This window comes from Phocoena sinus, chromosome 20 (genome assembly GCF_008692025.1).
Source record: "Phocoena sinus isolate mPhoSin1 chromosome 20, mPhoSin1.pri, whole genome shotgun sequence".
Classification (NCBI taxonomy): Eukaryota; Metazoa; Chordata; class Mammalia; order Artiodactyla; family Phocoenidae; genus Phocoena; species Phocoena sinus.
This window is the reverse complement of record NC_045782.1, coordinates 5389785-5411115: the sequence shown is the minus strand read 5'-3', so window position 1 is coordinate 5411115 and position 21331 is coordinate 5389785. Positions and strand designations below refer to the sequence as shown.

General features: G+C 39.2%; 1 protein-coding gene across 2 annotated transcripts in view; it reads left to right on the top strand.

Moving 5' to 3' along the window:
• Window positions 1–21331, top strand: part of MAP2K4 (mitogen-activated protein kinase kinase 4) — a 105390-nt gene that overhangs the window by 20771 nt on the left and 63288 nt on the right. For both annotated transcript variants that reach the window (XM_032616742.1, XM_032616741.1), the window contains one exon: window positions 10120–10222. In XM_032616742.1, the coding sequence (XP_032472633.1) occupies window positions 10120–10222 (103 nt within the window). The remainder of the gene's footprint in view (window positions 1–10119; window positions 10223–21331) is intronic.

Sequence of the window (21331 nt, the reverse complement as noted above, 5' to 3'; positions counted from 1 at the left end):
TGCTCTGACTTCAGATCCAGCTGCAAGTGGGGCGCCGAGGCTGCTCACGCTTCTGCTCGGCGGACTGCAGGTTACAGGGCTCCCTTACCCACCGCCCCCAGGTGCACTTATTTGCTAGAATAGCTCACAGAACTCAGGAAAACACTTTACTTATGTTTACCAATTTATTAGAAGCATGTAACTCAGGAACAGCCAAATAGAAGAGATGCATAGGGCAAGGTGTGGAGAGAGAGGAGGTGCAGAGCTTCCACACCTTCTCTGGGCTTGTCATCCTTCTAGCACTTTGATGTGTTTACCAACCAGGAAGCTCCCCTAGCTCATCTTTAGGAGTTCTTATGAAACTTTCATTACATAGGTATGATTGATTAAATCGTTGGCCTTTGGGGATTGAACTCGATCTCCAGACCCTCTGCCTTACATGGAGGCTGGAAGTTATAACCCTCTGATCACTTGACTGGTTTTTCTGGAGACCAGCCCTCCCATCCTGAAGTTTTGGAGGTTCTCCCCACCCCCACCTAATAAGCAAAAACTCTGATATAGTGGAAAGAGGCTTGTTATGCATAATAAAAGATGCTCATCACTTAGGACATTCCAAGGGTTGTAGGAGCTCTGTTCCAGGAACCTCCAACAAATACCAAATATATTTTTTATTATATCACAGACAATGTCTGTAGCAAAACTACCTGCATATAATAGACACATAGCTTTGAATCAGTAAGCTTTCTAGACAGACTAATCTGTAGTTACCCGGAAAGAAGAGTGGGTACCCACTATCACTTTGGCCAGTGGATGGTTGATTTTCTGTTGTGAAAAGGATCAAGGTATCCTGTCTGCTAGGACTAAAGTGGTACCTCTAGTATGATGCTAAATTGTCTGTAAAAAATACAGCTTTCTGTATCCTAATCTACTTGCTAACTTACAGGATTGAGCCTAGAAGAGTTAATTATTTATGACTGTGGGGGAATCCTTATTGGTATTTTGGGCAGATGAGGAAAGAAATTAGATAAGGGAAGAAATTAACATTTGATAAAAATCTGGCTTTGTTGTGTGGTTAATAATATTAGTTTAAGTAAACTCTTTAAGAAGAAGTCAGATCTGGTTGTTTTAGTAGCTCCCCAACTTGGGCACTGCTGTTGGCTGAAATATTCATCTCCTTGCCCTGTGGCCTGGAGCCACTCGCTAGAGCTCTGGGTCAGTGGTGCTTAGCCAAGAACAGCCTTGTTTCTCCTTCATTGTGTTGTGCACCTGTGCTTTTCTTAACACCGTGGTACATATAAAAAAGGTTTGAAGCACTGATTGAAACACTGCTGATGGTATTATTAGAAACTATGGTTAACGAGCTTATTTCATTTCTGGGTGGTGGAGAGTTAAAATGATGATGGCAGGATGCTGCGGGTTTGCTGAGCAGGAAGAGTATACGTGATATAAGCGCAGTGGGCACTCTGGCTTCTCACTAGAGCTGAAACAAGCCGCCGTGAGAACATCGCGTGTGGCCTGTGCGTCTGCCTCCACAGAGCCGCAGCATGGGCTCGAGGTATGGACGAAAACTGGAACAAGCTCCGCGACTTTTCTTGACACGGTTTTCCTAAGTTTGCGTATTATGTGCCTTGTCCCACTAGAAAGAGGGCTATCGACAAGGAGGACTCCTTATGTGGATGGTTTTCCAGAAATCCTAACATCTTGCTTTGGGCGTGTGGTGAGACAGTAACTTAAAACTTTGGGGAGCTGATGAGTTTCATGAGAATGTTGGAGGGTCCGATTGGGAGGCCTGCACATCACAGGAGAAGGGATCATAGACCGTCTGCATAGAAAGTTTGGTTGGAGTTGGTCAACACAGTGTTTGCGTGTCACTTGTCTCCACGGGGCCCCTGTTGACATGTTCATGGATTTCAAGCTTAAGAACAAAAATGCCATGTGGATTTGGCTGAGTTTGGGGCATTACATGGATGTAAAGTGTTCTGAGCTCCTGGACAAGGTGCTGGGTACCTTTACGGACTTACTGTGCTGCAAACAGTCCCCTCGCTGACTAGGATAGGATTGTCAGTGCTGCGTGTGGCCGTTGAGCTTCTCTGTGAAGGGAAGTAGTGCAGGTGTATAGTGGGTTAGCCCTTTCGCACAAGGACTGTGAAGGATGATGATAAAAGAGAATGCTAAACAACAGGCTGGGGGCACATGAAGGACTCAGAATTATTAGCACTTCTTCCTCTTCTCCCCTAAACTGGGGGTGGAGGTGTGCTGACAGACAGTATGGCTGCCACCTTTTGAGTATCCATTTGGAACCTTCTCAAGGTGGATGTGTAACTGGAATTCCCACTCGTAGATTCCCATGGAGGCTGTGCTTGCACAGTCAGGAGCATGGCATTGTGTGTATGTGTGTGGGGGGGATTGTGTTTTCCTGTTTTGTTGGAGATTAAAATATTGTTAACTTAGCTGATTCATATACCTTCAGAAATCTCAAATGATATAACTTACGAAATATTACAAGATGATAGTGGTATGGAAATGTCCAAGTTGTATTAGCAGGTATATCAGAGTGCCTATGCGTACTTGTATTTTTTTTTTTTTTTTTTTTTGCGTACTTGTATTTTTAAGGCCATTTGTTTACTTGTTCTCTAGGGCTCAGTAAGATTAGATTTAGAGAACAGATTAGAAAGCTCTGATGTGAGGAGCAAGGAGACTATAATTAAGACAGAGACAAAAAACGCTTAGTGCTGAAAAACAGAAAAGTAGAAAAAGAAAAAAGTCACTGATAATTCTAGCACTTTGAATTAATCACCAATGATATTCTGGAGAATGTGGCCTGTGTGTATTATAGATTATCATATGCGCATGTGCTTTACTAAAATGACAGTTTATCAGACACATTACTTATTGCCTGATTAAAAAAGAACTCTCACTGTTAAAGTTAATTCCGATGTCAATAGTCTTTATGGTGTGTTTTCTTGGTAGCAGTGTAGTATTCCAATTATGGGTATGCCATAATTTTTGTAACTAATCTAACACAGATGTCTCTGCTTTGAATAACTTTCTTTGCATTGCCTTTAACTTCCTAAAGGATAAATTCTTAGGAATGGGTTGGCCGTAAGGACATTTTGAGATGTTTGCTAGGTATGGCCCTTTTTATGGAGAAAGTGAACCAGTTTATCTCACAGAGTGCTTTGTTCATTCGTCTGTGTCCTTTTGTTTACTGAAGAAGTGTTAAGGATTTATGTGTCTGGTGTAATTTTAGACATTGAGGCACATGAGAAATGGTTTCTGCACCCCTGAAACTTAGGGTGTAGTGGGCAAGGTGGGCATGACCTAACCACAGATAGGTGTAAAAGTACAGCTCTGACAAGTTCTGAAGGGACTGCTGCTTCTCATACCCTTTGTTAACATTGATATTAGGACTCTTTATTTATGTGTGGGATTAAAGGCAAAAAATGAATTTTAACTTTTTGGAGAGCTAGAAGAATTTGATAATTTTTTCATGTTAATGGTTTATTTCTGTTCTGTTCGTATTGCCTCTTTTGTTAATTACCTGTTCACACTCTTGGTGTATTTTCTAATTGGGATATTTGCTGTCATGTTGATCAGTAAGGCCCTTATATTCTCTCCCAGCTTGTCATTTCGGAAGGTAATGATTTCAGCTGGGGCTTTGTAGTTCAGACAGAAGGATTTCCTCTTTGCCCCTCGGTGAACCTGGGGACCTCACAGGAGAGCTTGGGACCATGGCGATCCAAAGCCAAGATCCTGCTCGGCAGAATGTTTGATTCTGTCTGCATGACTGTATGGACAGGCGTCTCAAGCCCTGTTTATCTCAGTAAAGCCTTGACATCTGTGCTGTCTTGGTAATCCCAGGAGGGTCTTCCTGAATTAGATTGTTCCCTGGGTGTTTTTGAAGAGTTTGGACTAATCAGGAATTGGCTAGTTTAGTCTTAGGGATTATATTTGTTTGCTGGTAATAGACATCTGGCTCATATTAGTCCTTCCCACAGTAGTTCTGCCAAGTAAGGGGTGGTTTTTATCTTGGTTTTACAGATGTGTGAATTACTAGACCACAGAAATATCCCTCTTTCTATCTTTATCAGTATTTCATTGGTGGTCATTTAGCATCTAGCAAAAGTACTTCCCCCCCCCCCCATTCCTACCCTTTAACTTCCTCCCACCATGTTCCTTTTTAATTTTGGCAGGATGCCAAAGAAAACAGTTTGTAATTATGTCACTACCTTGTCTATCCTTTTGTCCCCACTGCCTGGCAAACCACCTTGTGTATAAGTGTGATATTTCTGCACCTATGGCTATGGAACTTATTACACTGGACTTCCCCCAAATCTGTCTTACACACAAAAGTGTCAAAATGTGCTAAAGGGGCTGTTGGTTTCTTAAACAAACTCAGCACTGTCCAGTTTCCAAAATGCTTAGCTGCATGGATGAATGACAGTGTTCTGTTTTACTGATGAGAGTTCAGTGTTCTAAGTGAGATTTTGTGAATTTTTGGAAATTGCTCACCCTGATGTACCAAAGGCTGGCAGAGGAGGAATAATATAATATTAGCTGGTAGTAGCTCATGTACTACTTGGAAGGCCTGAGATTGCAAGTCTAAAATGTACAGAGTTGCCCATTTCTTCTAACTGCAAGTCAACATCCTTCCTCTCTTATTCTCTCGAGCTTATGAAATAAGTTAGGGCACTTGTCACGGTAGTAATTTAGGCAGAAAAGGGAATGAAAGTAAGTTCTTGTCTACCACTTTATTTCCTCATTTCCGAAATTGTTTGAGGTTGCATAGTTGGAATTGTCTTCCTCTTTTCCGGTGATTACAGATAATTTAAAAAATTATTCTGGATACTCTTTCTGTTTTGAAAATTAGGTACTCGGAGTTAGAGCCAAGGGAGAAAGGAGAATTTAAGGCAATTCTTCCCCCACCCCTGGTGGGATGCTTGGAATACTTGGTATCATATGAGTGATTTGTCCATTGTAGTTCAAGTTCCCACTTTCTCCTGTGCTTGGGTCTGGGGAGTCCCCTGTGGTGGTGATAGGAGTTCCTTCAGAGGGACTGATTCTGATCACTTTTTCATTGTTTCTCCTCAGCTCCTTTAGCATGTGAGTAGTGGCTTAAAAGAGCAGCTGTTTAATTTTTCATGATTCTGTTTGTTACTCACATGTCTGCATTCAGCTAGTCGGTCTGTTGGGGCGGTCTCAGCTCAGCTGGGGTGGCTGGGACTTCTGGGCCTCTCCATGTGCTCTTTCATCATCAAGGAAGCCTGACTGAACTGCTTTCCATTTAGACTCAGTAGCTTTCCAAGAGGGTGAGAGTGCAAACTGCAGGGGCTCATAAGGCTTAGCTTTGGACATCATATAGCATCCCTTCTGCTCTATTATTCTGGTCAAAGCAAGTCCCAAGGCCTGCCCAGATTCAAGAGGGAGGGAAATGGATGCCACCTGTTGATGGGAAGAGCAGCAAAGTCACATTGCAAAGAAGCGTGGACACAGGGAGCTGTGATTCATTGGTGGCTTTTTTTTTTTTTTTTTTTTTTTTTTTTGCTGTACGCGGGCCTCTCACTGTCGCGGCCTCTCCCGTTGCGGAGCAGAGGCTCCGGATGCGCAGGCTCAGCGGCCATGGTTCATGGGCCCAGCCGCTCCGCGGCATGTGGGATCTTCCCGGACCGGGACACGAACCCATGTCCCCTGCATCGGCAGGCGGACTCTCAACCACTGCGCCACCAGGGAAGCCCCATTGGTGGCTATTTTTGTAACAATCTACCGCATAACCCACAGTGGTCTGAAAGCTGAAAGGTGTCTTACTTTCGGCTTCAGTATTCTGTGAGTCTAAGTTGTTCTGTGGTCAGAATTAGAGCAAAAGATATTCCTAGGCTGTAGTGAGTATGGATATACTTGGACAAATCCTTCTTCTTCAGAATCATAGTTCTGAATATTCTTGAAGATCCCATGCTTAGGAACGCTCCTCTCATGAGAACTGTGAGGAAGAAATTGCATATGCATGAAATGGAAAAGTCTGTGTAAATATTACTGGTGTTCCGTTAAGGCGGAGCTCTGAAACCAGAATTTCAAGGGTGATGCAGAAAGACTGGCCCTTCAGTCCTCAGAGTGGCTGAGTGGGGCCTGAGGCTGCTGAAACACCTCGGCCAGCTATCGGGCCAGCTATGATTTTGATTTTCTCGCTGTGTTGAACAAATGTCCTCATTTTCTGTGTAAGCTATGGCATGAAAAAAGTTAGGCAGTGTTGCCCTAAAGGATACAGCAGCGCTTTGGAAATGTGGTGGGATGAGGACAAATACTGTTTTCCTTTTCAGTCAGTGTTCTTGGGTGCAAACAACAGAAACTTATTCTAGCTAATTTAACCCACACTTTAGTTGTCTGGGTCTGTCCATGTCAAATTTATTCCCAGATCAATGAACATTTGAAAGTATTTTCTATATCAGACACTTGGGTTTTAAGTATACAAAGACAGTCTTCTGGATGGGAAACTTCTTCCATATGAATAATTTAAGATATTTGACATATTTTGTTTCTGTCCTACTGTAGTTAAAGGGGAGGATCTGTTTATCTCTGTTGACTGGTTAGGAATTGATTATTTGGTGACAGTCTTACCGAAGGGGTAATTATAATCACAAATTTATAGTCTTTCTTGATAATTACTTCAAATTACTTGTACAAATATTTTAATCCCTATTAGCTTAGAAAAATCTCCAGTGGCCATTTATAGTATCACTTATTTCCTTGTACCCTTTTCTCCCTGTGGAAGTTGTTGCAGGCTTTTGAAAAAAATCCACATTGATCTAATATCCTATTTGTTTGTAGTTTTGTTATTAAAAATATCTGAATACAGGGTGACAGGTTGCCTTTAGGGTTTAGTTTTTTGGGCCCCTTGAGAAATGGAAGTAAAGATGAGAAAGACCAGACCTAATAGAGGTTCTTACTTAGAGAAAGTGAATGGGAGAGGAAGAGATGCTTAAACAAACAAAAAGGCTCATGCCTACAGAGATTCAGAAATAGCCTTTAAGGTATTGTAAAAGCGGCCTCTTTCTGCCTTTCCCGGAATCTCACCTTTGATGGACTTTCTGGAGCGTTCCTTCTCCTCCTCTAGGCTGACCACCTCATGAGTTCCTCTTAAACTGATCATCATTTGGGCAGTTGGGGTGCGCTGCTGAGAACAGGCCATGTGACTCGACCTCAGGCTCTGAGTCATCGCCGCTTACAGAGGCTTTGAACTTTTATAGAATTCTTTGTCATATTTTGTTGGTGAGAGATCAGAATACATACTTGGACTGTTTTCAAGATAGCTGCAGATGTTTCTGAAGTATAGAGTGTGTTTAAATCTAATTTATGTAAGTTAGATTAGTTAGATGTCACATTCTGTTACTTGTGTGCTTGTTCATTTATGCAGTAAATGTCCTTTAAAGACCTCAATTTATTTTTGTTTAAATGTGAATGCAGTGCGAAAAGGAATCTCTGTGTGTGTGTGTGTGTGTGTGTGTGTATTAGGTAGAAATATTTATTTTCAAAAGAACAGTTTGAGTACGTTTTAACTGTAGTAACATACCTTATTTGCCTGGGAAGGTTAGCTACTGTCCTGTCAAATTGGGCTTTTGAAGAGAGGACCAGTTTTGGTGTTTTTCTTCGGATAATTTTCACAGTGATTCTATATTCTGTTATTATCCTTAGTATTTGATCTTAGTCTTCTATCACTTTTCACCATATAGAGAACATGGGTGAGGTACCAGGTAGTTTCAGACACACACACGTGGCAGGTGGTGTTCGTAAGCATTGAGCTCATTCAGATTTATGATTGCAAAGGTCCTTCACTCAATTGTATCTCCAGACACTTTGCTGTATAAAGTAACATTCATAGCTTCTGGTACTTTGGGGGCCACCTTTTCAGTCCACTACAGTCTGCCTTCTGGCCCCCATGTAGTCACATCTGCCCCACATGCAAAGTACATTCACCCTCCTCCATCATCCCCAGAAGTCTTAACTCATTACATCGTCAGCTCAAATCCAGACCTCATCTAGACATCATCAGCTCACCAGTCCTAAATCTCATCAAAAGCATCTATATCAGGTATGGGGTGAGGCTCTTGAGTATGATCCACTGTGACACAAAATTCTTCTCCATCTATGAACCTAGTAACTAGAAGATGAGTTATCTGCTTCCAAAATACAGTGGTGGGTCAGGCATTGGGTAACAGTGATGGAGATTCCCATTCAAAAAGGGAGAAAACTGAAGGTTCAGAGGAGTGAGCAAGCAGTCCCAAGCAATTTCAGAATCTAGCAGGGCCTGCGAATAGTCCTCTGCCTTTAAGTATTTCTTAAAGGCAGATTTCCAAGAAGTGAAAGAACATATTCATTTGAAGCTTCTTGTATACTGCTGAACCTCTCACCAGAGGTTACTTTTCTACCAGCAGTGTATTTTGCTAGTGATTCTTTTACCTGGTCACTCTGATCACCATGTTATCATTAAAAAAAAAATAAATGTATGTGTACAAAATAAAACCTCTAAACTTTCCCAATTTCACATGAACCAAAATTTTAACTGTTTTTGGTGTTACGAGTACCTTTCATAATTTTTTCTCAATTTTGCTTAATTTTTCATACCCTTGCCAATTTTTCTATTTTTTCTTCATTTGTGTGATGTTTTTATATATTTAGAATTTCTGATTTTGTATTACAAGGATTTTCCCAAGTTTTCATTTAATTTTTTAAAGGTTTTTTGGTAAATACAGAGTTTGCTTTTTTAATACAGTCAAGTCTGCCATTTTTTGTGGAGTACCTTTTGCATGTATAGTTTGAATGTCCTTTCTCTACTTGCAGTCAAATAAAAATTATTAAGAAAATTTGGTACCCAAAAGGGCAACTTATGAGGAAAATTCATGTTGTACTATAGTTATGTCTGACGGTGAGCTTCTTAGGAACTGCCATTATCCTGCAGAAAGGCCCATCCCTGAGAGCTGATCCAGCTCTTGTCCTGCAGTCCTGTCTGACTAGCATGGCACGCTCAGCCTTCACGTCTCGTGAAAGCACCGGGCTGAACAGGTTGAGCCCTCTAATCCATTTTCTGAATCCACTGAGGTGGGAAGGTGCTTGGATGGCAGAGAGGTTGTTGGAATAGGTATTGATTGATATATGTATAATGAAGTGCGAAGAGTGAGTGCTAGGAAAAGTATCCTTAATATGTACATGAAACCAAGGTGTACTAAAAATGTGGGAAAACCCAACTCTGTTACAAAATTTCCATATAGTAGACCCCTGCATTAATGATTTTGTAAGATTTATTGACATAGAAAAAAATATGGTCAGTGACTAGAGCATATTACAAAACAGTATTGTGGTCCAATTTTAATTGTAGAGGAAAAGATAATGTCTCTATGTATAGAAAATAGTGTGCATTAGATAATGATTATTTTGGGGTAACTGGACTTTTAAGTGTATATACAAGTTTTTAAAACCCTATATATTTATAGGTGTATATATAATATTTCATACATTTTTGTTTCTTTATCTTTTCTGAATTTTCTGGCTTTTCTGTAGAGGACTTTTTTTTTTTTTCGGTATAATATAAGGTATTGATACTTTCTCCCTTCCTGTACCAAAGAAATTGCCTCCTCAAAAATGATTATTTGGTATACCTGTGTTACTAACTTGGAGTTGACTGTACCATAATGCTTTTAGGCCATTATGATTGCAGAATGCTTCATATTCTTCACTCAGTTGTTTATATTACATTCGAGGGAAAATGATTTTTATTAAGCTAAGGAAGTAAAATGTAACACTGGAAAGATGCTAATATTTTAGTATTTTTCGATATATCTGCTGAGGGGAATGATTTTTATTGTGGTGTTTTTACTTACAAAAGCCTTAGCATCTCTGAACGATATAAACTGGAAGCACTGAGCATTGTTTTCTGTTGTTTTGGAGATAATGAGTGATTTGTGGTTAGTAACAACTTTAGATCATTTTTATTTACTTTTTCTTAATTCTGAGCAATTCTTTGCCACCTTTCAGAATATTAATTATGTTAAAGCAAAATTTTCTGCCTTTTGGAGTGAATTTCTTTTGCCCTCAGAATCCTACCTGTTTTATAGTACTTGAAACTTTTACTTTTTATTTGTTATTTCTTAGGTAAACGCAAAGCACTGAAGTTGAATTTTGCAAATCCACCTTTCAAATCTACAGCAAGGTTTACTCTGAATCCCAATCCTGCAGGAGTTCAAAACCCACACATGTGAGTATTCCTGGTAATCAAATAAAAGGCTCAACTCAAGCAAGGGTTTTAAAGTTATTGTGTTTTATGAATTTTTTCAAGTCGAGGGGTTGGTATTTCTGTTATCCTCTGGGCCATTTGAAATATTACGGTTTGAACTCAAATAGAAAGCTGTTGATTCTGTAGTCTGAAGTAGGGAAACACAATTTTCCTTTTTAAAGTTGACTTGAAGGGAAAGGAAGAGCTGAAGATCCAGTTACATTTATATCGTTTTAGTTTCTCTCTTATTGAACTCTGGGAATATTATTTTTACCTCTCCTTCTGGATTTCCAGTTAAGTTGTAAGTAGTATTTAGAAAACTTAACTCTCTCCTGTAGATCTGCACAAATCATCCCCACTTACTAGTTGACAAAATAGATTTCCATTCTTAATATACTGAGTGTCTATAAGATTTCCATGTCATAGTAGATTGAAAGAATATGTACGTGTCAGTGATTTTTTAAAAAATTGACTCCCTTAATATTTTTAAATTAAAAAATAGAAATGATATTGTAGTATTTTACTGAAGAGTATTAGAAATATATTAGTTAATTTAAAACAATCTCGCCATAATAATATTTTACAGAAGCCTTTGAATCAAAGTGAAGTGAAGTATTAAATAATAATGTTTTCTTCTTCTCAAACCTGGCGAGAACATGAAGGGTCAAAGCCAGTGGATTTACATTTCTACTAATGTCCAGAAAAATAATTTTCACCTAGTTCTAGTATTGAGAACTATAAAGCAAGTGGTGGAAGGTATGGTTTAAAAAGCTGTCAGAATCCATTATTTTATAGTTTTGTAATAATTCCTCAACAATCTGTATTCAAACTTTATTAGACTACAGATATATTTATTCTTCCCAAAGAGGCACATTTATTGCTGTTTGACATTTGGTATACATTGTATTTGCAAACAGTAACACATTGGTAGAAGGTAGACTGTCTTGCAGTAGGAATGTTGAAAATATTTTATTTTTAAAACATCAGTGTCTAGAAGGAAGCAGCAGGTACGTGTGTCTGTACGCTCTTATGCTTACACCTATCACCTAAAGGGGAATGAAAGAGATTTTCAATGAAAACTGAGTGGCAGTTTATTTGCCTGGGAGTGGTGTCTGTCAGCTTTATTAGACTGCTGTTCACAATGAGACTTCTTGTCAGAGCTCAACCTTGTTACCTTCTCTGAATCATATTGAGGAAGGAAACTCTTAGTACTGCTTAATTAGTCAGAGCTCCAGCGGCAAGGAAACACTGTTAAAAGAACCTCCTTCCTCATTTCCTAGAATTTCTAGTGAAAGCTAGTACAAAAGAACTTAAAAGAACCTCCTTCCTCATTTCCTAGAATTTCTAGTGAAAGCTAGTACAAAACTAATTCTTGAACATATTCCATTTCTGTTGCCTTGGTTGCCAGCTGAACCACAAATTTGAAGTCGAAAAAAGAAGGATATGTAGTAATCGCCAAACTTAACAAATCTTTCTTTCTTTCTTTTTTTAAAAGCCCCCTTGGACAAAGAGAAAGACAACCTGATTTGCATTTAGAACTAGAAAAACATTTACATATTTGTACTCTCTCCCCACTAGACTTTCTTCATGTCTAGGGGAATTCATGGACAGAATCTTTTTTTTTTAAACAGTAAACAGGGTGGTGAAGAAAAAGCTTTCTTCCAAAATTTGAGTCCATCAGGCTTTTTTTGTTTTTTCTTTCTTTCTTTTTTAAACTACTTCATAATAATCCTGTAACCAGCTAGGTTTCTTATTTATCTCTTCCCAGAAGGTGTTAAAAGTTTGAGAGGACACAGTAATAGGCATCTTTGTGATAGAATCTTTGGAATTTGATTCTAGCGTGTAAAAGTTTTAGACCCTGCCTTTGAGTTTTATTATTGCACTCGTCTGTTATCTGGATCAGGAACAGGCAACTACTAGTATTGATACTCATCAGAGACAGTTGTTTCCCTGCTTTGGGCAGCATATCTTCTCTACCTTCCCACCGCCTTCCACAGGGATCCTCTGTATTCTTCCTATGTATTGAATACTATCAGGCACTAAAAACCACTGTTGATCCCTGCTTAGGATAAGTTTGCAATTAGAAGATATAACTTGCAGTAGGTGGAGGCTTTGAAAAAGATACCTCTATGCCATTTATATGTGTTTCCTCCTTTTAAAATTTCCTTGCATTCAGTTCTTCTTGAACTTTAGTTATAGATATAAATATAAACCTTTTTAAATGGGTTTAGGAAAAGATAAGATGAAATATAAGTAACTAATGAAGTTATGTCCCAGGGACTAGTTTCAGATCCATCTGACATTTGATGTCTACTGGGTGCAGGATTCTGTGGACGATTAAAAAAAAAAAGATTAAGACAGTGTCCTTATTTTCTGAGAAATACCAGTTTAAATAAACTTTCAAGAAGACAGAAATTCAAGAAGTAAGGCATAAGATAATACAGATCAAAAGTCAAATGAATGGTGCAGGAGGGGTAAGAGCACTTCAGATAAACAACTTGGTGAAAAGTTTCGCAAAGGAACAAGGTTTGAACTGGATTTTGAAAGCCCCCTAGAGGAGGTTGGTTAGGTGGAGAGAGGGGAGAATGGCATTCTGGTGAGTGTCAGCGCACGCTAAATTTGCGGACCATGTGTATGTAGATCTGTTTCACTGTAGTGGAGATGTTAGTTATAGATTACCTATTTCTCTCTCACTTTCAGCATTTTGCCCTTATTCTTGGTGTTCTATAATTATATGAGAATATGCTTAGGTTTGGATCATCTTTCTGTGTACCGGATGAATTGTTTTAGTTTGAAGAGTCACAAATCTTTTTCTGAGAGTTTCTGCTGCTTTTCTTTTGATAGATTCCTTCATGTTTTTCCTATTCTCTCTTGCGGAAATGTGTGTTATTTGGTTTTTGTATCTCTGAATTCTCTCGGTCTTTGACTTTTATACTTTCTATCTCTTTGTTTTCTTGCTTTATATTCTAGGAGATTTCCTTTATTTCCTGACTCTTCTATAGAATATTCTGTTTTGGGAATTGATTTTTTATTTCTAAGAGTTGATTCTGGCTTTTTCTTAGTGTCCTACTCTTAATTTGTGGATGTAAAGTCTGGAATTTAAAAATTCTTTTCTATACTTTAGGTAATCTATTTCCTCAAGGGTCGCTTTTTCTTTTGTCTTTGTCTTTCTCCTTTGTGTCAGCTTTTTTCCACATGTCTAGTAGTTCTTGGTTGTCCATTGATAGTTGAGGATGAGGAAATTAGAAGACTTATTGGAAGCTCTGGTTAGAGGCAGCCAACTGGTGGGCTTGACTTGACTTTTCTCTGAATGGTTTGAGTGCTGGCTGTTAGGCCAGGAATACTCTAGATGCCATAATGAGTAGGCCAATATTTGCCCTAGTAGGCATTGTTTTTTCCAGATAGCATGTTTGTTTTCTTTAGAGACATGCTCTCTTTTCATTTTGGGGCAGGTGGAAAGGAAAGGAGGAGCTGAGTAAACCTTTCTTCTGGAAAGAACTTTAATCGCTCTTCCATTTCCAGGCTTTTGTACTTTCCAGCTACGAATCCTCTCTAAGGTTCTGTTGGGACCATTTACCTATCTCTCGTCTCGGCGGCATGCTCCCCTCCCACCATGTGTTATGGGTGCTAGTTTTCTCTATTGCTATTTTTTTTAACCCCTTATTATGGAAAGTTGCAAATATATCCAAAACTGGAGAGTGGTAGCTGAATCTCTATTATTTATCAGTCAGCTTTAGCAGCTTCAACAGTTAATATGGCCAATATTATTTTTGTCTATTCCTCTACCCTCCTTAGTTTTTTTTTTTTTTTTTGCGCGGTACGCGGGCCTCTCACTGCTGTGGCCTCTCCCGTTGCGGAGCACAGGCTCCGGACGCGCAGGCTCAGCGACCACGGCTCACTGGCCCAGCCGCTCCGCGGCATGTGGGATCTTCCCGGACCGGGGCACGAACCCGTGTCCGCTGCCTCGGCAGGCGGACTCTCAACCACTGCGCCGCCAGGGAAGCCCAACCCTCCTTAGTTTTAACCAAACCTCAGACATATTATTCCATCTATAAATATTTAAGGATGTGTTTCTAAAAGACAAGGACTCCTTTTTAAAAACACAATCATAATATTATCATTATATCTAGTAGGATAAATGATTCTTTAATATCATCAAATAAGTATTATAGATTACTTCATCACTTTTTTTTTTTCAAGTTTGAAGCAGGAGCTAAACAAGGTTTTACACTGCACTTGGCTGACAAGTTTTTGAAACTGTAGAGTCCCTTCCCTTGGAATTTATTAGTTTTGCTTTGTCTAGATATTTTTGTCTGCTTTCAGGTGTTCAGAAATTTGTCTAAATCTCTGTTTCTTTATTGTTTATTTCCTTTAAAAAAATCATTCTTTTCATGTGGGTCCTTAGAGAGTGAGGAGACAACCTGGTTTTTAATTATCATTGGTTAAAATTACAAGTATTTCCAACACACGAAAAAGTGAGTGTTAGAGACTCTTGTATCTGCTACCTAGATGTAAGAGATGTTAGCATTTTGCCATTTGGCTCTTTAAATGAAAGATTAAGCTGTAAAACTAAAGAGTGCAAGGAAGGACGAAAGGAAAAAAATGTTTGGCTACTTCTGACATTTCCATCAGGATTGGATTATACTAGGCACTGTATGTCTTTTTGATACCCCGAGGGTATTCTTATAAATGTGGCAGGCTTGTGCTAAAATCATGTTCTGTATATAAAATTTGACATGAACAGAAGTAGATATTCCACTGCTATGTTCTGTGCTTTCATCATGCTGAGCGATGTGTGAGTGCTCTCAGTGTGCTGAATCATTTAGAATGCACCAAATACGATTGTTATTCTGAAAGAACAGCCCTTTTATCTTCACAACGTATCAGGATTGTACAAGAAGAACCACCAGCTTAAAAGCTAACATTGGAAATAAATAATGATGAGTAAAGATACATTTGGGGGCTTAAGCTAAACATTTGGGAACCATATGTTGTAAATTTAAGGGGCTCTGTTTTGTTGAGACCAAGAGGATCTCATTTTTCTTTATTATATTTGAACAGAAAAAGGCTCAGTTGTGCCATAGAACATCTAGGAGGTAGTTTTAAAAGAAGTTTTGAAGTCCCCAGTTAATCACTGGTATTCTTTTTTTTTTTTTTTAATTTATTTATTTTTGGCTGCATTGGGTCTTTGTTGCTGCACGTGGGCTTTCTCTAGTTGCGGTGAGTGGGGTGCTACTCTTCTTTGCGGTGTGTGGGCTTCTCTTTGCGGTGGCTTCTCTTGTTGCGGAGCACGGGCTCTAGGTGCACAGGCTTCAGTACTTGTGGCACATGGGCTCAGTAGTTGTGGCTCACGGGCTCTAGAGCGCAGGCTCAGTAGTTGTGGTGCGTGGGCTTAGTTGCTCTGCGGCATGTGGGATCTTCCCGGACCAGGGCTCGAACCCGTGTCCCCTGCATTGGCAGGCAGATTCTTAACCAGTGCGCCGCCAGGCAAGCCCAATCGCTAGTCTTTTTTTTTTTTTTTTTTTTTTTGCATTATGCGGGCCTCTCACTGTTGTGGCCTCTCCCATTGCGGAGCACAGGCTCCGGATACGCGGGCTCAGCGGCCATGGCTCACGGGCCCAGCCGCTCTGTGGCATGTGGGATCTTCCCGGACCGGGGCACGAACCTGTGTCTCCTGCATCGGCAGGCGGACTCTCAACCACTGCGCCACCAGGGAAGCCCCAATCACTAGTATTCTTAATTCCATGATGAGTCTACTCAGTAGAGCATCATCTTAAAACTCAGAACAGTAATTGTAAATTACGTAGGCACTTATTGCTGGTTAAATTGTGGAAGCTTTATCTTTTAAGCTTATTATCTTGGATTAACTGTTTTGTTACTACTGGAGTCCTGGTTTCTATCCCAGCGTCATCATGGTCTCTGTGACCTTCAGTGTGTCACTTAACTCCGATTTTAGTTCAGGCATTGAATTAGGATAGTGACTTTCATTATTTTGTGTGGTGAATGGCAGGGGGTGGGGGAGAGAAAATGAATATGAATAGGAATGAATATGAATCAAGCCAGTGTTGTGCTCCTTTCCTAAAATAAAATCTTGTGCATGAGCCTGACAGGCTGTTTGTGGAGGTGGGAGAGAGCTCTGTGGTCTTGTCTACCTTCATTCCTCAAAATAGTCCCAGGACATCTCTGGTCAGTTCCTGAGTATGAAAACCATGAGTATACTTGAGCTTAAAAGTTTTTTTCCATCTCTGAAATTTTTAATGTAATCATAGTCATTTGGAATCTCTCCATTTCTGTGGTGGAGCCCTTTCACGTAATGGCAGTAATTTTATGGTAGAAATATTTATAGGTACAAATTAGTACCCCAAATTTAAAAAGGCCAAATATGTCAAATTCTGTGGGGTAATCTACTTATTTTGGGCTGGTTTCGATTTACTGCTGCAAACTTTTTTTTTCTTACTGTAGCAAAATATGCATAACATAAAATTTACCATCTTAACCATTTCTTAGTGTACAGCTCAGTGGCATTGAATACATTCATGTTGTCGTGTATCCATTGCTACCATTCGTCTCCAGAACTCTTTTATTTTCTCAAACTGAAACTCTGTGTCCATTAAACACTAACTCCCCATTCCTCTTTCTTCTGGCCCCTGGTAACCACCATTCCACTTTATGTCTCTGTGAATTTGATCACTCTAGGTACCTCATGTAAGTGGCATTATACAATACTTGTTGTTTTGTGACTGGCTTGTTTCACTCAGCGTGTCCTCGTGCTCTCCATCTGTGTTCTGGTGTGTGTCAGAATTTCCTTCTTAAGGGTGAATTGTATTGTATGTATATATGACATTTTGTTATCCATTTATCCATTGATGGGCATTACAGTGTTTCTGACTTTTGACTCCGGTGAATAATGCTGCTGTGTGAGATAATCTTTCAAAACTTGCATTCTTAAAGTTCAGAGGTATTTAATCTTTCCCTCAGTTCCACACTCCACCTCCATGCACCTGATGGTTGTACTTGGAGGGCAGTGGTACTAGGTGTGACTGAGCTGATTCTCTGTGTGGCCCTCCACCCTTGGAGAGTCACTAGTATAATTCTCCTTAAGCTGGACTCAGGTATTGGATGTTAATTCTGAAATATTTATTTAAAGAAATTAATGTGATAAATGCTGTTGAGTTGCTTGTCTCCCGAAAATGAACTTAGTTTTGGTGTTTTAAATCATCTTGATTCTTGAATCGGAGACTTAGACGTTAAAATATATAATCTGTAGTTCTTTACCTATAGTACTGCAAAGTTCTGCTCTTTAAAGAAATGTCTGGTTGCTGTGCTTTAGATGAGTTTTCCAACCATTTGTAATCAGGCAGCAAGTTTTTGAGTTCTGATTTACTTCATAATGTTATAGAAGTCCTTTGCCTTTGTAGTGTAGGCATGTTTCTGGAAACTTCTGTCTGCTAATAAGGAATCTGCTATTTAAAGGAAACATCCTCTCTTTTCAGAGTATTCTTTCTTATTATTATTATTTAAAATTGAGTCACAGTATAATTACATTACTGTTCTTGAGCAAATGTGTTTGCCCCAGAGTTAATAATTGCCTCATTTAATGGTTCACTGTGAATCTCCTCTCCACATAATTAGCTACTTAGGTGATCTCTCAGTTCTTTTTTTCTAGAGTCATCTGTCTATCTATACAGTACTCTTGCTGTATTCTGGAGTGGTTGCACTTTATGGCTGGTGCCATTGTTTTGTGAATGCCTATGTTACTCTTCTGAATTTGATTCCCTGTTTCGGGGATTTCATGTTTTCTTCCTTCCTTCCTCCCTTCCTCTCTTCCTCTCTTTCTTCCTCTTTCTCTCTCTCTCTCTTTCTCTCTTTCTTTCTCTTTCTTTTTCAGTTTTTCTCTCACGTTTTGGGGGAGTATATCTTCTAACGGCTTCCTAAGATAAGTGTTTTTTCTTAGTAAGTAAGGTTTTTGGGTCTTTGCATGTCTGAAAATGCCTTTATCTAACCCTCTTAATAGATTAGTAGTTTTATTGACTATAGAATTCTGGGGTAGACATTTTTCTTCAGAGTTTTGAAAGCGTTGCTCCAATGTTTCCAATATTCAAGGGTTACTGTTAAAAAGTTATATGCCATTGTGATTCTTGAACTTTGGAATATGACCTGTTTGTTTCTTTGTGGATGATTGTAGGATTTTGTCTTTTCCCCTGTGTCAGAAATCTGCTTTGGTTTTATTTTCCTTTTCTCTTCTCCTTCCTTTCTTCTTTCCTTTCACTGAGCTCTTGGTGGACTCACTTAAACTAGAAACCACTATCTTTCATTCTAGGATATATGCTTTAGTTTTCTTTTATTCTTTTGATTTTCTCCTGTTCTTTTTTTTTTTTTTTCTTTCAGTACGTGGGCCTCTGACTGTTGTGGCCTCTCCCGTTGCGGAGCACAGGCTCCGGACACGCAGGCTCAGCGGCCATGGCTCACGGGCCCAGCCGCTCCGCAGCATGTGGGATCTTTCCGGACCGGGGCACGAACCCATGTCCCCTGCATCGGCAGGCGGACTCTCAACCACTGTGCCACCAGGGAAGCCCTCTCCTGTTCTTTTGATTTTCTCCTTTCCGGTAGCTCTCCTGCTGAAACTCCACTTTAGGTTTTGGACCTCTTAGTTTGAGTCCCTCTTTTTCTTAACTTTTTTTCTCCTTCAACTTCGTATGTATTTTCACTTTTTGTTTGTCTTTGGTGGATCCTTGGTTGTCTCACGCACACATGCATAAAAGAGGCAACCAAAAGGTGATTGGAAGCTTTGTGATTTGCTTGGTGATACTCCCAGTGAGGAGAAGAAGAGGTGCCTGATTCTTTCCTTTGGAGAATTACCCAGTGTCCTTTTTTGAAAAAGAAGTGGGCATGGATTAAACTCAACTGAGAGAATGATTACAGATTCTAAATGAATCAGAAAGAAAGCAAAAGTGTTATAACAGTGTTCCTAAATATTTAAATGCCTAGGCAAGGTACAAACACAGAATCACTAGACGGAGTAATGAATAACAACATTAAGGAGCTAGGAAAAGAAGAGCAAATTAAATCCAAAGTAAGTAGAAGAAAGGAAATAATAAAGATAAGAGCATAAATTAATGAAATGGAAAATGGGCAAATAATAGAGAAAGTCACAAATTCAAAAATTGTTTCTTGGGAAGATCAGTAAAAGTGATGAACCCCTAACAAGACAGATGAAAGAAAAGAAGTCCAAGTTATCATTGTCAGGAATGAAAGAGGGTAATCACTACAGATCCCACAGACAGTAATAACATACTAAGGAAATATAATAAGTAACTTTATGCCAATAAATTTAATAACCTGAATGATATAGACAGATTCCTTGAAAGACATAAATAATTAAAACTAACCCAAGAAGAAATAGAAAATCTGAATACCCCTATATCTGTTAAAAATTGGATTTAGAGTGAAAAACTTTCACTTTCAAAGGAAACTTGGGGCCCCAGATGGTTTTCCTGGTAAATTTTATCAAACATTAAAGGAATAAATAAGACTAAGCTTCCACAAACTTTTTCAGCAAATAGAAGAGTAGGGAGCATTTCCCAATTCATTTTATGAATTCAGTGTAACCCTGATATCAAAACTGGACAAGGATATTATTAAAAAAATACTACAGACCACTATCCCTCATGAACATACACTGGAAAATCCTCAACAAAGTATTAGTAAATTGAATCCAACAATATATAGAAAGGATAATATGTCATGACCGAGTGGGATTTGTCTTAATTTGACACTTGAAAATTATCAATATAATTCACTGCATTAATAAAATAAGGAGAAAAATGGCATAATCATTTTAGTAGATGCAGAAAAAACATTTAACAACATTCAATATCCATTCATTATAGACATTCTCATTAAACTAGGAAAAGGGGGGAACTTTCTCAGCTGTTTAAAGTACATCTATGAAAAACCTATAGCTAATATCTTACTTAGAGACAAAAGACTTAATGCTTTCTCCGAGATTAGTAATAAGACAAGAATATCTGTACTCATCAGTTCTATTCAGTATTATACTGGAGGTCTTAGCTAGTGCATTGAGGTAAGCAGAAGAATTAAAAGACACGAAGATTGGAAAGAAAGAAGCAAACCATAGGACTTACCTGGTGGTCCAGTGATAAAGAATCTGTCTTGCGGGCTTCCCTGGTGGCACAGTGGTTGAGAGTCCGCCTGCCGATTCAGGGGACACGGGTTCGTGCCCCGGTCCGGGAAGATACCACATGCCGTGGAGCGGCTGGGCCCGTGAGCCATGGCTGCTGAGCCTGCGTGTCCGGAGCCTGTGCTCCGCAACAGGGAGAGGCCCGCATACTGCAAAAAAAAAAAAAAAAAGAATCCGCCTTGCAATGCAGTGGACGTGGGTTCCATCCCTGGTCAGGGAACTGAGATCCCACATGCCACAGGGCAGCTGAGCCCGTGCACCACAACTACTGAGCTCGAGCGCCTCCACTAGAGCCCACGTGCTCTGGAGCCCACACGCCACAACTAGAGAAGAGAAAACCTGCTGCCACAACTAGAGAGAAGCCTGCACGCCACAGTGAAATATCCCTCATGCCTCAACAAAGATCCTGTATGAAAAAAAAAAAAAAAAAAAAAAAAAAAGATCCTGTATGCCGCAACTAAGACCCGACGCAGCCAAAAAAAAAAATAATAAATAAATAAATAAATAATCTAAAAAAAAAAAAAAAAAGCAAACCAGTCTTTTTTTTTTTTTGGTAGATGATATGACTATATGTGTAGAAAATCCTAGTTAATTTACAAAACATTAGAATTAAGTGACTGGAGCAGAAGCGCAGGGTACATGATCATTATTCCAAAATCAATTTAAAGCATATTAGTAAAGGAACACCTGAAAAGTGAAATTGAAAAAATGATTGTCAGAGAATGAAAAAGTATAAAATACTTAGTGATAAATTTAGTGAAAAATGCATAAGACTTCTACACTGAAACTACAAAACTATAATATGTTGCTGAGAGAACTTAAAGACCTAAATACATGGAATTTATATGGAAATGCAAAAGATATAGAATAGCCAAAAGCAATTTTATAAA